The 12,163-nt window shown below is 38.6% G+C and overlaps 1 protein-coding gene across 3 annotated transcripts; it reads left to right on the forward strand.

The window, feature by feature from the left end:
* The first annotated feature begins 28 nt into the window (after window positions 1–28).
* miga2 (mitoguardin 2) lies at window positions 29–11,922 on the forward strand. Of its 3 annotated transcripts, none has more exons than XM_034122971.1 (16): window positions 29–141; window positions 1,143–1,412; window positions 1,549–1,759; window positions 1,865–1,980; window positions 2,089–2,209; window positions 2,810–2,937; window positions 3,192–3,309; window positions 3,562–3,695; window positions 3,793–3,905; window positions 4,552–4,624; window positions 5,272–5,358; window positions 5,477–5,575; window positions 6,293–6,427; window positions 6,546–6,599; window positions 6,693–6,809; window positions 7,304–11,922. In XM_034122971.1, the coding sequence occupies exons 2-16, from the start codon at window positions 1,317–1,319 to the stop codon at window positions 7,511–7,513; spliced, it is 1,812 nt and encodes a 603-aa protein (XP_033978862.1). In that variant the 5' UTR covers window positions 29–141; window positions 1,143–1,316; the 3' UTR covers window positions 7,514–11,922. The 3 variants fall into 3 exon arrangements, with proteins under 3 accessions (XP_033978862.1, XP_033978865.1, XP_033978864.1); XM_034122974.1 differs by having other exon boundaries at window positions 3,589–3,695; XM_034122973.1 differs by lacking the exon at window positions 29–141 and adding an exon at window positions 172–364.
* Window positions 11,923–12,163: the final 241 nt, after the last annotated feature.

Below are 12,163 nucleotides of genomic sequence, written 5' to 3' on the forward strand. Positions count from 1 at the left end.
CCTCCTCCTTCCATTGGCTTTGGAATTGCGTCAGTGTCGTTACGCACCAAAAACACCGCCCCCTAGCAATAAGCTAGTGTGCGGCTTTCACTAACTGTGACACAGGAATGCCCTTTCCTGCTGGCGCCTTTAATGCTCACGGTATGTACCTGTGTGATGGATTATGTTGTTAGTTACCGCTGGTTAGCTGTACAAAGAGCCGGCGAAGCCTCTGAGATGTCAGTTTAAAAGCACCGCTGCTCACGGTGTCCGGTTGACCGGATCATGATGCTGTGATGTGAAGTGACAGATGAGCTAGGCTAGCCCAAAATGCTAGCTAACATTAGCATTTTTGCTTGTGAGATTGAGGGCTTTTTGCCTACTTGTGAGTGCTTTTTTTAGCTTGTCAATAACATTTTTAACAAATACAATACACAGGCTTGCTGTGTATTTTATCTATTATTTGAATAACGTGGTGGCTGTAATGATTTATGTTCTCAGCTGCCTGTATGCTACCTAGTTTCATGTTTTTTCAGCTAGCAACCTCTCTGTTGCTTTTACTTTCTTAATTTCCGATTGCAAACCTCCTGTTTTCTGATTATGATAGTGACTTGTATTCATTTTCAACCTTTGATTTTTTTATTGTAATGTATAGGCTTACAAAACGTTTTTTATTGTCTATTTTACATTGTTATTTTGTCTTCTGTTTCAATTTGCTATGTGAAGCACTTGGGGGCTGCATGATTGTATGAAAGGTGCTATATCACAGAAGAAGAAGAAGTCGATTTTCTTATTGTATTAGTTGGTTTTGCACCAAATAGAGAAAGCCAGCCAGTCTTTCATGTTTAACACCTGGTGTTTGTCATGTGTAGCAGGTGTGGGGCAGGCTGGTCAACTGGCTGCATACCAGACAGCGTAGATAGCTTAGTAGCTGGCAGAGTGTCAAGTTGCTCGGCTGCTTAACAGTTAATGCAACCTTTATTTACCCAGCTTTTTGCAGGTTGATTCTGTGTCTTGAGAGTTTTGCCCTTGAGCCAGTACCAACGTTCCTGTGATGATAGACTGTCTTTTGATGAATCGTCTTAAGCTTTGTAATGTAATCTATCGCTGAAGGAGGAAGCTGCAACAACCTGATCTTTTCCATAATTCATGTCTTATTAAAGGGCAATAAATCTACAATCGAACATTGGACCAGTGTGGAGCCAAAGCTCGGGGAGTGGATGAGGACAGCCAGTTCATCAGCAGGCCCTGAGCTGGCTGATCTCAGAGCAGAGAGAACACCTCTATTAGGGTGAATTTGAAGATAGCTGTGCCCTGAAGGCATTTCCATTTCTAAGATGTCATGCAAACGAGCAGACGGGATGTCCATAGCTCAGGCATTGGCCATGACTGTAGCAGAGATACCGGTGTTTCTCTATTCCACATTTGGGCAGGTAAAACACATTGCCTCAGTTAAGCTTTGCATATGTACACACAAGCACTTTTCAAAAACCCCAGTAACAATGGCTGAATTTATTTTTGGTAGAGCCCTTTATATTAACACCTTATGTTTTCCTCCTCTGCTTTCAGTCCATATTTTCTCAGCTAAAGCTCACCCCAAGCTTGAAGAAGGTGCTGTTTGCCACGGCGCTGGGCAGTGTCGCATTGGCTCTCACCGCTCATCAGCTGAAAAGGCGGGGGAGAAAAAGGAAGCAGGTAACACAAGGGAAGGATGGCCAGAAGACAGTGGGAATACCTGAGGCGCTGATGAAGACAGGAAGACCCTCGTCATTAAAGAGAGGTGTGCTTGACTCAGTGTTTGGACGAAGAGTCATTTTAGAAGTTTAAAACAAATGCTTTGTGGTTGCTGTATCAACATCTATTGAGAATGTTTTTCTCTCCACAGGCCAATTTACTGGCCGACAGATGATGAGTCCCAGCAATCGCAGCAATGACACCATGAGTGGAATTTCTTCCCTGGCCCCAAGCAAACACTCAAGCTCCTCACACAGCCTGGCATCTGTAAGTTTAATTATTTGCAACATATTTGTACATTTTTGCTCACAGTTTTTCCCTTTTCTACATTTTTCTAATATGCCTTTTTTTCTGTCTTGTCTGCTCCTGTCATAGATGCGAGTCCCAAGCTCTCCAAATCAGTCTGCCAATCCGTCCACCCCCTGGGAAGCGGAGCCCGTGGTGGAAGAGTCGGGAGCTATGGAGGATGCAAATGCAGAGAATCTCTATATAATGGGTATCTATTTATAAAGTTGCTCTATTGTACCTCTTAGTATTAATAAAGTGCTACTGTTATTGGTGACTATGGTAAAAAAAACAAATGCTGCATTGGCACTAGGAGGGACAATATTCAAATGTGCAGTTGGTTTGGATGACTTGTAACATTTGCATCTTGAGTATAATGTTAAAGTCATTATTATGTGGTTTTAGAATAATCTGATAATATTGATAATTGAACACAGCTTTCCCCCAACCCATGAATATAATGCAGCATTACATTTCTGCTGTTGGTAATGTAGAACGAGTCAAGAAAATCGAGGGTTTAATAAGCTTATTGTTGGACTCTTGGAGCCGTAGTGCTGTGGTATTTGGATTAGCCTTCATGAAGAATTTGAATTCTTTGCTCTTTACATCGTACAAACTCAGGTCCCTTAAGCCTGCAATTAGCTGCTTTTTTGATACGAGGATTTGCCCTATTACTGAAACAACTAAGAAGTAACTCCAAACACTGCACTCTGTTTTTCTGTGCCATTTGCAGTACTTTCTATCTCAAACCTTTATTTTCAAGCTCACAAATAAACAGTTTGCTAAAGTCTTACCACTCTATTGCTTGAAGGGATGGAGCTGTTTGAGGAAGCTCTACGAAAGTGGGAGCAGGCCCTGAATATCCGCCATCAGCCCAGCTCGTCCTCCAGCAACCACAGCCTCGCTCTGCAGGGGGCCGCATGTGCTGAGCTTCCTATGGTAACCAATCTAACAATGATTACCAATACAAACTGCATGAAAGTCTTCTACATGGTTGAATTACTTTCCAGCTTGCATACAGACTAGAATTGCATTGTTTAGTTGGGATTTCACCTGCTGTTCTTTGTTACACATTTTTAATTAATTACAATTAAAGGTAATGTAACTGATCTTGGACTAAAGCCCTTTTTTTTTTTTTTTACATACAAATCCATGATCTTTACCTGTTTTATGCTTTTCCCTTTTCATTACAGGTTGAATCCCATAATAACGTGTTTGCTGAGAAGTTGGAGACCCTTCTGCACAGGGCCTACCACCTGCAGGAGGATTTTGGCAGCAGTATCCCGACAGACAGCGTGCTAGCAGATTTCGGTAAGTGTCTTGTTGGTTTCACATATAAGCTTTAACGATATTATTAATCAAGGGGAACACATTTGGATTACAGGTACAAGTTTGAAGAATAGCAGAGTTTCGATGAAAAAAATAACTTGTTATGGTTCATTATTGCCGTAGGATGATGCAGTCCTGGTGTGTATCAGTAGGAATACCGTTTCTGTTTTTTACATTGGGGCTACACTCTTCATATTCCTGTTTTGACCTGTGTTTCGATTCTTGCCCTGTCAGTCAGAGTTTGTGGTGTTCCTTTGGCAGAGAGTGAAGGAACTCTTATCTTGCCTCAAGTGGAGAGTTTCCACAGACTGCACGATGACGATGCCACAACTGTTACCTCCGACGACTCCTTCTTCTCGGCTGCAGAGGTCAGTTCCCAAATAACTGGAATACATTGTAACAGACACTTATTTGTACTTATATTTGTACCAAGTACACTTCACATCCTGTTTTTTTTCTGTCCAGCTGTTTGATGCCATGTCTCTGGAAGGCGTGTACCAGCCCCTGAGGCCTGCAGCTCTCTATGAAGAAGCCTTGTGTTTGGTGCGGGAGGGCGAAGTGCCCTATAGGTCCCTGAGGTAACTGTGAAGTTTAACAACTGCAGCTAAAAACTGCATTAGTGCTGTGTTAAATCATGTTTTTTTACTTAAAGTGGGTTAAATGTTTGTGTGTAATGTCAAAGGAGTCGCTGGTAGTGACCAACCGACCGATTATCAACCGATTCTGCACCTTTCAATAAAGAATCCACTGCACAATACCTACCCTGAATGAACAGCACAAAGAAAAAGTGATCCGTTAGCTGGTGAAGAACATAATGGAGCATTTACTGTAGCAGCTAAATACCCAGATATTTCCCTTAGACAAAACAAAAAAGGAAGCTAAAGAGTAAACATTGAACTGAGTCAGGGCCCCTACAAACATCAACTAGCCAACACAACTAAACACGGGTACATATCACTGCGTCTCATCTCAAAATGCACAAACACACACATTCCTTATTTACATTCTGTGTATACATGTCACTCTTTTATCTGTGTAATGTTATATCAGCAGTCAAAAGAAGAAGAAGAAGAAGAGGAAGGGGAATATGACTGTCCTCTGCATGTGTATTCTAGATGTTTCTCTGCTTACACGTTTGCCCTTTCAACTTCATAAAAGGATTCTGTGTCAGTGTTTCATTGAGCTTCATACATCTCTGTCTCTATGTCTTTCTTTTTTTCCCAGGACTGAATTACTTGAATGTTTTGGGGACCAAGACTTCCTTGCCAAGCTCCAATGTGTGCGACAAGCATTCCAGGTGTGTTTGAGCTCCTAAACCCTACCAATGTTATACAGATCCTTCTCTCTGTTTGGATTGTTGCAATCATTGTCATAATCCCCTCCCCTTTGTTCAGCCTTTTAAACCCACTTCTAAATGTCAGTCCTTTTCCAACATTTTGGTTCTAAATAAGCTTCAGCTAGGTTAGACTTAGCAGTGTTTGGTTCCTGTTCTAATATAGATTGCTGGACCCCCCCCCCATTCATGATCTCATACACAATGTAATGACACCCTTGTAGAAACCTTGTAGCCAGACTCTAACCTACCTGAGTTTGTAATATGCAACCTTTGTGCAGGTGTAGTCTTAGCACCCATAGGCAGGTAGAGCCAGGGGTCTCTGTTTTGTTGAATTAAGCTTTGGAAAGGTACAAAATATATACATAAAGAAAACATAAATGGACATCTTTAGAACTTTAGATTTTAAGCTTTATTCTTCAGTCTCAGGAAAAAAACCAGTTGCATGCATTGACAATTGCAGAGCCGAAGTTGAAGCAGAAATGTTTATATGTTGGATGTGTTCAATTCTGTTGTGTTTATCTCAAACTACAGCAAATGCCATGTATTACACTTCAAGTCAGAGATATGTAGAACTCGGATATCTAACGAAATGATGCTTTTCTTTTCAGTTCCTGTTGCTAGATGAAACTCACCGCACATTTTTCATGGAGACCGGGAAGCAAATGATTGCAGGGTTAATGGTGAAGGCAAACAAGGTAAAAACACTACTCATTTACATCTTCACGTATAAACGGGACAATCTTCTATTTCTGTGGACACATTTGTACATCAGTAACTATTAAAGTCTGTGTGTTGTTTGTTGCGTTAACACAGAGTCCCAAAGGCTTCTTGGAGAGCTACGAGGACATGCTGCTCTACACAAAGAGAGAGGAAACATGGCCCGTCACCACGATGGAGCTGGAGGGTCGGGGGGTGAGTACTTGCATCATTTATCTCACTGTGTATTGATTAGTTTACTCAGGGAAACAGGGATACTTTGTCACAGGGTTTATGTAAACTGGCTAACCTGAATTAAACTTTAACTGAAGATCAGCCCACAGTGAGATCACTCTGCACTTTACTCACAGTAAGGCTCATTTTAGAGTCAGGCTGGTGGTGATTGTGTAACTGGCAAACAATCCGTCCTTATTAAGTGCAACATTTATTTACGCTGACTTGCGTTAAATACTTGAGAACAATAACGTTTTCCTAAGAACTTAAAGTGTGTATGTGTGTGTATACTCAAGGCTTTATGAACGTGTCAAATGCATATTCTTTGTCATTAATCATTTGATGTACATTTTTTAAAGGAAATATTTTCCTGACCAATTCTGATTTTGAAGAGAGTGAATCTCTACTTGCAGGTGGTCTCCTATTTTGGTACATTTTCTTTTACATGGATCATACAGATAGCCATTTTTAAGAGGACATATTTGTGGGAATTATTGGGAGAAGCATAATAGGGCCTCTTTAAACAAGAGAAGTAATACGTTAAGTTCAGGTTAAAATTGTGATTAAAATCTGTAGATTTGTTTTAACTGGGTAGATCAAACAGACATACTTATTTATATAACTGTATATAACATATATAGTATGACTGATTGACTTGTAGAGTAACATTAACCCAATGTACTGGTGTGATCTCTGCAGGTGGTGTGTATGAACTTCTTTGACATCGTGCTGGACTTCATCCTGATGGATGCATTTGAAGACCTGGAGAGCCCCCCCTCCTCTGTGGTGGCTGTGTTGAGGAACCGCTGGCTCTCTGACAGCTTTAAAGAAACGGTTAATTTAAACACACACACACACACACACACACATTTACAAACACACACCAATTCCTTGCTTATGCCACCAGATAATTTCTAGTCACTCAAGTAACATAAATGTCTTTTCACATTAGGCCCTAGCAACTGCTTGCTGGTCTGTGCTAAAAGCAAAAAGGCGTCTTCTAATGGTGAGTTTGAGCACATGTAAAGATTATTTAAGGTTTTATTGCATACCTGTTTCTTTCATTTAATAGTTGAGTTTCTCTTCCTGCTCTGCATAGGTTCCTGATGGTTTTATCTCCCACTTCTATGCCATATCAGAACACGTGAGCCCAGTTTTGGCTTTTGGGTTTTTGGGACCGAGGCAACACCTAAGTGAAGTGTGCACTATTTTCAAGGTGAGAGCAAACACAACCAAGAAGAAGCTGAGGTTTTAACAAGATGTTGGAAAGCAAGTTAGTGTTGGTACTAGACACAGTTAACACATAAAGGTCAGTTTATTCATCATGAGGAGGACTATGTAAACCTGCAAAACACTTGTACAATGTCTACTGTGACTCTGAGAAAAGCAACATGTGATCATCAGGGCTCAAGCCTTCAGATGTGTAACATAAAGCCTATGTTACAAAGCACAGTTTTGTACTTCTATAAAGTCGAGATGTGTCATTATAAACTCCAAAGCTTCATAAGATATCAAACAAAAGTTTTCATAGGCTAGGTGAGAACAATGACAACTTAACTAAACTTCATTTATAAATTAGTTGGGTACTTAAAGTCGAAGAATATTTTCAAACTGTTTTTTATTTCTAATTGACTTGATGAATACCACATTTGAAATCAAGTTTAATAGTTAGCTTCAACATTTATGTTGTATTTCTCCTTCCCTCTGCAGCAACAAATCGTGCAGTACCTGAAGGACATGTTTGATCACGACAAGGTGCGCTTCACCTCCACTGAGTGTCTGGCCGAGGACCTCCTGAACCTTTCCCACCGCAGGAGTGAGATTTTACTGGGGTATTTGGGGATAAACAGCCTTGTGGAGCTCAATGGGGTCCTGCCCAGTGACATGGAGGAGTCTTCAGGGCCCAACTGTGAGAACTGAGTGCTTCACTGGGTTCATACGGGCTAATAGGTAATGGCATGGAGCTCATTCTGTAATCAACACTGGATTCAATCACTCATTCATCTGTGTTCATCCAACACACCTTAATGTGAGAGGATTGCTCTCACATTGACAGATCAATGGTACTAATGAGGGAGACCGGTTGGATAATATGATTCAGTCTCTCCCTCCTTATCAGCTGCTGTGTTTCAAGGCGTTTCGTCCTCACGTAATGTCAGACGTCTGAGGACTTGTCTCTGCCTTGTTTGGGGACATGAATATTTCCTGAAAACCCCAGAATGAAGCGCTCCCAACACATGAAGACCAGGAGCTTCTGCTAAATAAATCCATATGGGTCGAGTCTCCTCTGAGAACCAGTGGCTGCATTATGACCTTCCATTCATCAGACTTGTGGGATATCATGGTCGTCTTTTTTTGTGAAAAGAAATGGCGTGAGAGTCTGTCCACAAATGTGTGTTTGTGTGTGTTTTATATTAAAGGGGGAAGGATGTTTGCAAAAAAAGCGTGATAAATCCTGACAGGCTTGGACAGCTGACTACGTTTACATGCACAAAATATTCTGTTTTTTGCCCTTATTTTTGGAAAAAGTCAATATTCCTGGAGTGCTGTTACAAAGCTAATGAAAAGAAGTAATCCCATTTACATGCAGCTGTCAGTTTAGGATTGTTACAAAGTTTTCAATTGATGGCAGACTTGTTGGCAGACACCATTCAAAACACAGCCTCCCTCTTTCAATCCTTCAACCACCTTCTTGAAAAGATGGGCGTTTTGATTATTTGCGCATATTCAGTAAAACCTGTTGGTATATAAAGCTTTCATCATGTTTAAAAGTAGGTGAGTTTCTTTTTCCAACCAGAAATGTTGGTTTTGAACCTGAATATCGACATTTCCCATGTCTTTGTGGGGGAAAAGCTAAATTCAAATTAAGACCTAATTGCATTTACATGAACCTTATCCAATTTGCGATATTATTGTGTATGTAAACGTTGTCACTGATTGTCCTTGAATCCCTCTTTCAAAATAAGTATTTATTCCAATTTGGTTTCATCTAGCAGGCTAAGATGTCACATATCCCAGAGACTGTGCTACATGTAAAAGGACGTCATGTCAAAATGGTAACTTAAGTTGAATCATCCCAAAGTGTTATTTTGACCCCAGATCAAAGCTGTCTTCTAATGCAAAGGGGACATAGCATTGATTCAGCTGTGAAACAAAAGGTTTTGTAAAGTGTTACCCTCAGATTTTACCTGGCAACAGATGACATGAATATTTTTTCATTTTTAGTGCCACAGAGGCATTCAAATAAACGTCTAATAACACAATAGCAGTTGTGACAGGATATCTTTATTGCCAGAAAGATAATTCCTGAGTGAAATTATAACTTGAAATCAAAATTAGGACTTTGTGATGAACACGCTTGAAGATTTATATAAAATGTTATAATCTAAGTATTTTTTAATTGGTTGAACTACTTAAATTGATTTAAAACATGTGGGCTGATATGTAATTCCCTTTAAAAAGGAATATCAAGAACTAAATCAATGTTTTGATTGGAAAATGTGTAACAATAGTTATTCTTGCGTAAGGTTTTTCTTTAAGATCGCTGGATGTGAAAACGTTCAGGGGAAGCACATTATAAACCAGTTTTACTAAGACTTATTTTTCACTGCAAATATTTTTGACTTGTCATAGAAAGAAAAGCACTTGTGTAACTTAAAACAGTATTTGATGAAGTGTGCTGTTTAGCCGTGACAGACAGCATGATATCAACATGCTAAAGAAGCTAAAAGGAAACCAGCCTTTATTCATTAACATTGCAAAGAGGTTATGTTTTTGAATCCGCTTCATTGACAGCAGGATTACAACAAAAACTCTTGGTCCAATTTTTTTAAGTAACTTGGTTGGTGGTTATCCCCCTTATATTTGTATTATTTACATTAGTGCCTTTCCTTCTGTGACATGTCAAATTGTCCTCCATGATTACACCTTTAGAGACTTTGAAAAACCCCACAAATCCGCCTTTTATAATTGATTAAGAGCACTTGGGCATTCTCCATTACTATACACAATCTAAAATGGACACACTCTAAATCAAACCGTGCCATGTACTAGTGCTAGTGAGGATATTGTTGTTTGTTTTGATGAAGAAACCGGCTTTGTACTGTCCGACTGTAATCTCTAAGTGCACTGATATTAACCCTGACTGAAGGGGCCATAAGATGCCAACATGGATAATTCCACTACTGTAAAAGTAGATATGTGATATGCACACTGTAGATAGTTTGTTTAAACTGTCAAATACTAAATGATCTCAATGGAATGTGATTAAAAAGGTTATTTATTGTTATCGGCAGTAGAAGCACAGTATGTATGCTTATGGTTGCCTGCGTGAATGATAAAAGGGAAGACATTCCTGTCTGAAAATATATTAGTTTCACAGATCTTTCATTAGTTTATCATACAAATCAGTAAGTCTTTATTCAAAATCATATACATGTGTGTTTCGTGGTCTTGATAATCCAAATCCTGCTCTTGTTGCAACACGTCTTTGAAATTCAGAGCTCAGAAATGTCCCATGTGGCTTTGTGTTGAAGCATTGTGGGATTATCTCTGATATAGCATTTAGTTCCAACTGTATATAGAGCTTTTTACTGACATTATTTTAGTTCTTTGTTCTTGCAAATGTGCAGCTTTGTGTTTTGAAGCATTTTGCACTTTATCAGAAAAGCAGAAAGATGCAGGAATGTCCAACAACCCTTTTTTCTAATAATTCCTTTGAGAGTTTAACTGTACAAATTGCATTATTTATTGCATCATAGAACTGACATATTATTGAACATAAATGCTGTATATTAGAGAAAATATCTTTCCCATACAATTTTACAATGGAAATGGTTTATTGTGCTTACTTCCCAAAGTGTTAGTTTTAGTCTCCATCTTTAAAATAACCTTTTGTTATTTTTATTTTGACGGCGTGTCATCCAATCCATTCTGCCAGGCTTTAGTCCTGGTAATGTATACTATCAAATATGGAACATGCCAATGCAGTTGCAGAAAGAAAAGGCTAATATTAGTCTTGTGTTCACATTATGGTCTGCTGAAATGAATACCCTGCATGTTAACAGTGTAGATTCTTTCAAATGCATCAATCATTGTATCCCTGCAAGATTTAGAGCCAGGCTATTGTTTTACAAGCTCATTTATAACCGTCTAATTGAACGTCAAAGATTCAGGCATGGACTCTCCTACTTAGTATGTATTCATGATTATAGAGTTAAATGAGGATTTCAGATGGCCAACATGTGGAAAGAATATTTTTGTTCTCTTTCAAAATTCACTGCTGTATATTATAAGTGTCCTATTCATGCCTTTTGTCTTTTCTATTGTTAGATTACAATGCCAGCACACTGTAAATTGATTTTGATTCTCCATGTTAAATGTTATTTTGTTATTAAACAATATGTTTATGATGCCTTTTCCCAACTGATGGCAGCTCACTGTATTTTGTGTCTCACCAAAAGGAAATCTTTTTATGCAATATCCTTACATTTGCCTCAAAGCATGTTTATCCAGGGGATATAATTAAATATACAACCTATCTTAATTATCATGACTTTACCAAAACTTTTTAAAACATATATTAGTCCTCAATATAACTACAGTATATCACAGGCATTCTTTATCTCCTGAAAAACACATTTAATCTCTAGGAATATATGCATACATCAGACTTCAGCATTGGTCTGATTTGAAACATGCATGACATCTCAATATGTTAAATCCTTTCTGGCTGACAATCTATTCCATAACGCTGCACTTTCTCTTTAAGGTTGCTTAACATTTAGAGGTACTCCAATAAGGAAATTATGGAGTTTGCAGTCTTTCAGGTTTCACAGTTGACTTATTGTGTGTCCTGTTTTGTCAGTTTGTGTGCACTTAATGTTCTTGGCTGATTTAATGTGATTTGAAAAAAGCTTGGGTCAGTATCAGTCTCTGCTATTTATTTTTTCTACTGGCTATTTGCTATTTGTAACTCATGTAGATGACAAGGGCTTTTTTAAGACATTTCCATCATACATTGATGCACAACAGACCACATTGGAGCATACAAATTCAAAATAATTCAGTAAATGAAGAGTTAGACAATGTCCTGTCACCCCAGAGTTGAAATGAGAACTATCCCCTTGATCATGGCTTTATTTAACATACTAATTGTATATCTCTTTTAACAAAAGTAGTCATCCTACATGCATATATTTATTTGCAAAAATCCCCTTTAATGAATGTGGGCTAACAGCCCTGATTATGCTGTGCAATGCCCTGCTTTGACATGGTGCTGCAACGAAAACATTTTCCAATTTGGGATCAATAAAGTACATATTATCTTATTATTGTCTGTTTGTGGTGTTTGTGATATGCTGCCCTCTTGAGAAAGATTGTAATCTCAATTAACCTGCTTAAATAAAGAAAAAAATATAGGCTTACAAGTAGGCACATTTGCTATATATTCAATGTATTATTATTTATTTGTACTAACTGTTTGTAATTTAATTAGCTATTTTTGGGTCACTTAATATAATTATCTGTCGATCAAACTGTATTATGATTACTATGTGACTCCAAATAAAG

Source organism: Trematomus bernacchii, unplaced genomic scaffold (genome assembly GCF_902827165.1).
Source record: "Trematomus bernacchii unplaced genomic scaffold, fTreBer1.1, whole genome shotgun sequence".
Lineage (NCBI taxonomy): Eukaryota > Metazoa > Chordata > Actinopteri > Perciformes > Nototheniidae > Trematomus > Trematomus bernacchii.

What these genes read in the sequence shown, in the direction of transcription:
- miga2 (XM_034122971.1), top strand. Translation starts at nt 1,317, where the DNA reads ATGTCATGCAAACGAGCAGACGGGATGTCCATAGCTCAGGCATTGGCC. An exon ending in TCTATTCCACATTTGGGCAG is followed by an intron (nt 1,413 to 1,548) that starts GTAAAACACATT and finishes CTCTGCTTTCAG; the next exon opens with TCCATATTTTCTCAGCTAAA. An exon ending in TAATGGTGAAGGCAAACAAG is followed by an intron (nt 5,359 to 5,476) that starts GTAAAAACACTA and finishes GCGTTAACACAG; the next exon opens with AGTCCCAAAGGCTTCTTGGA.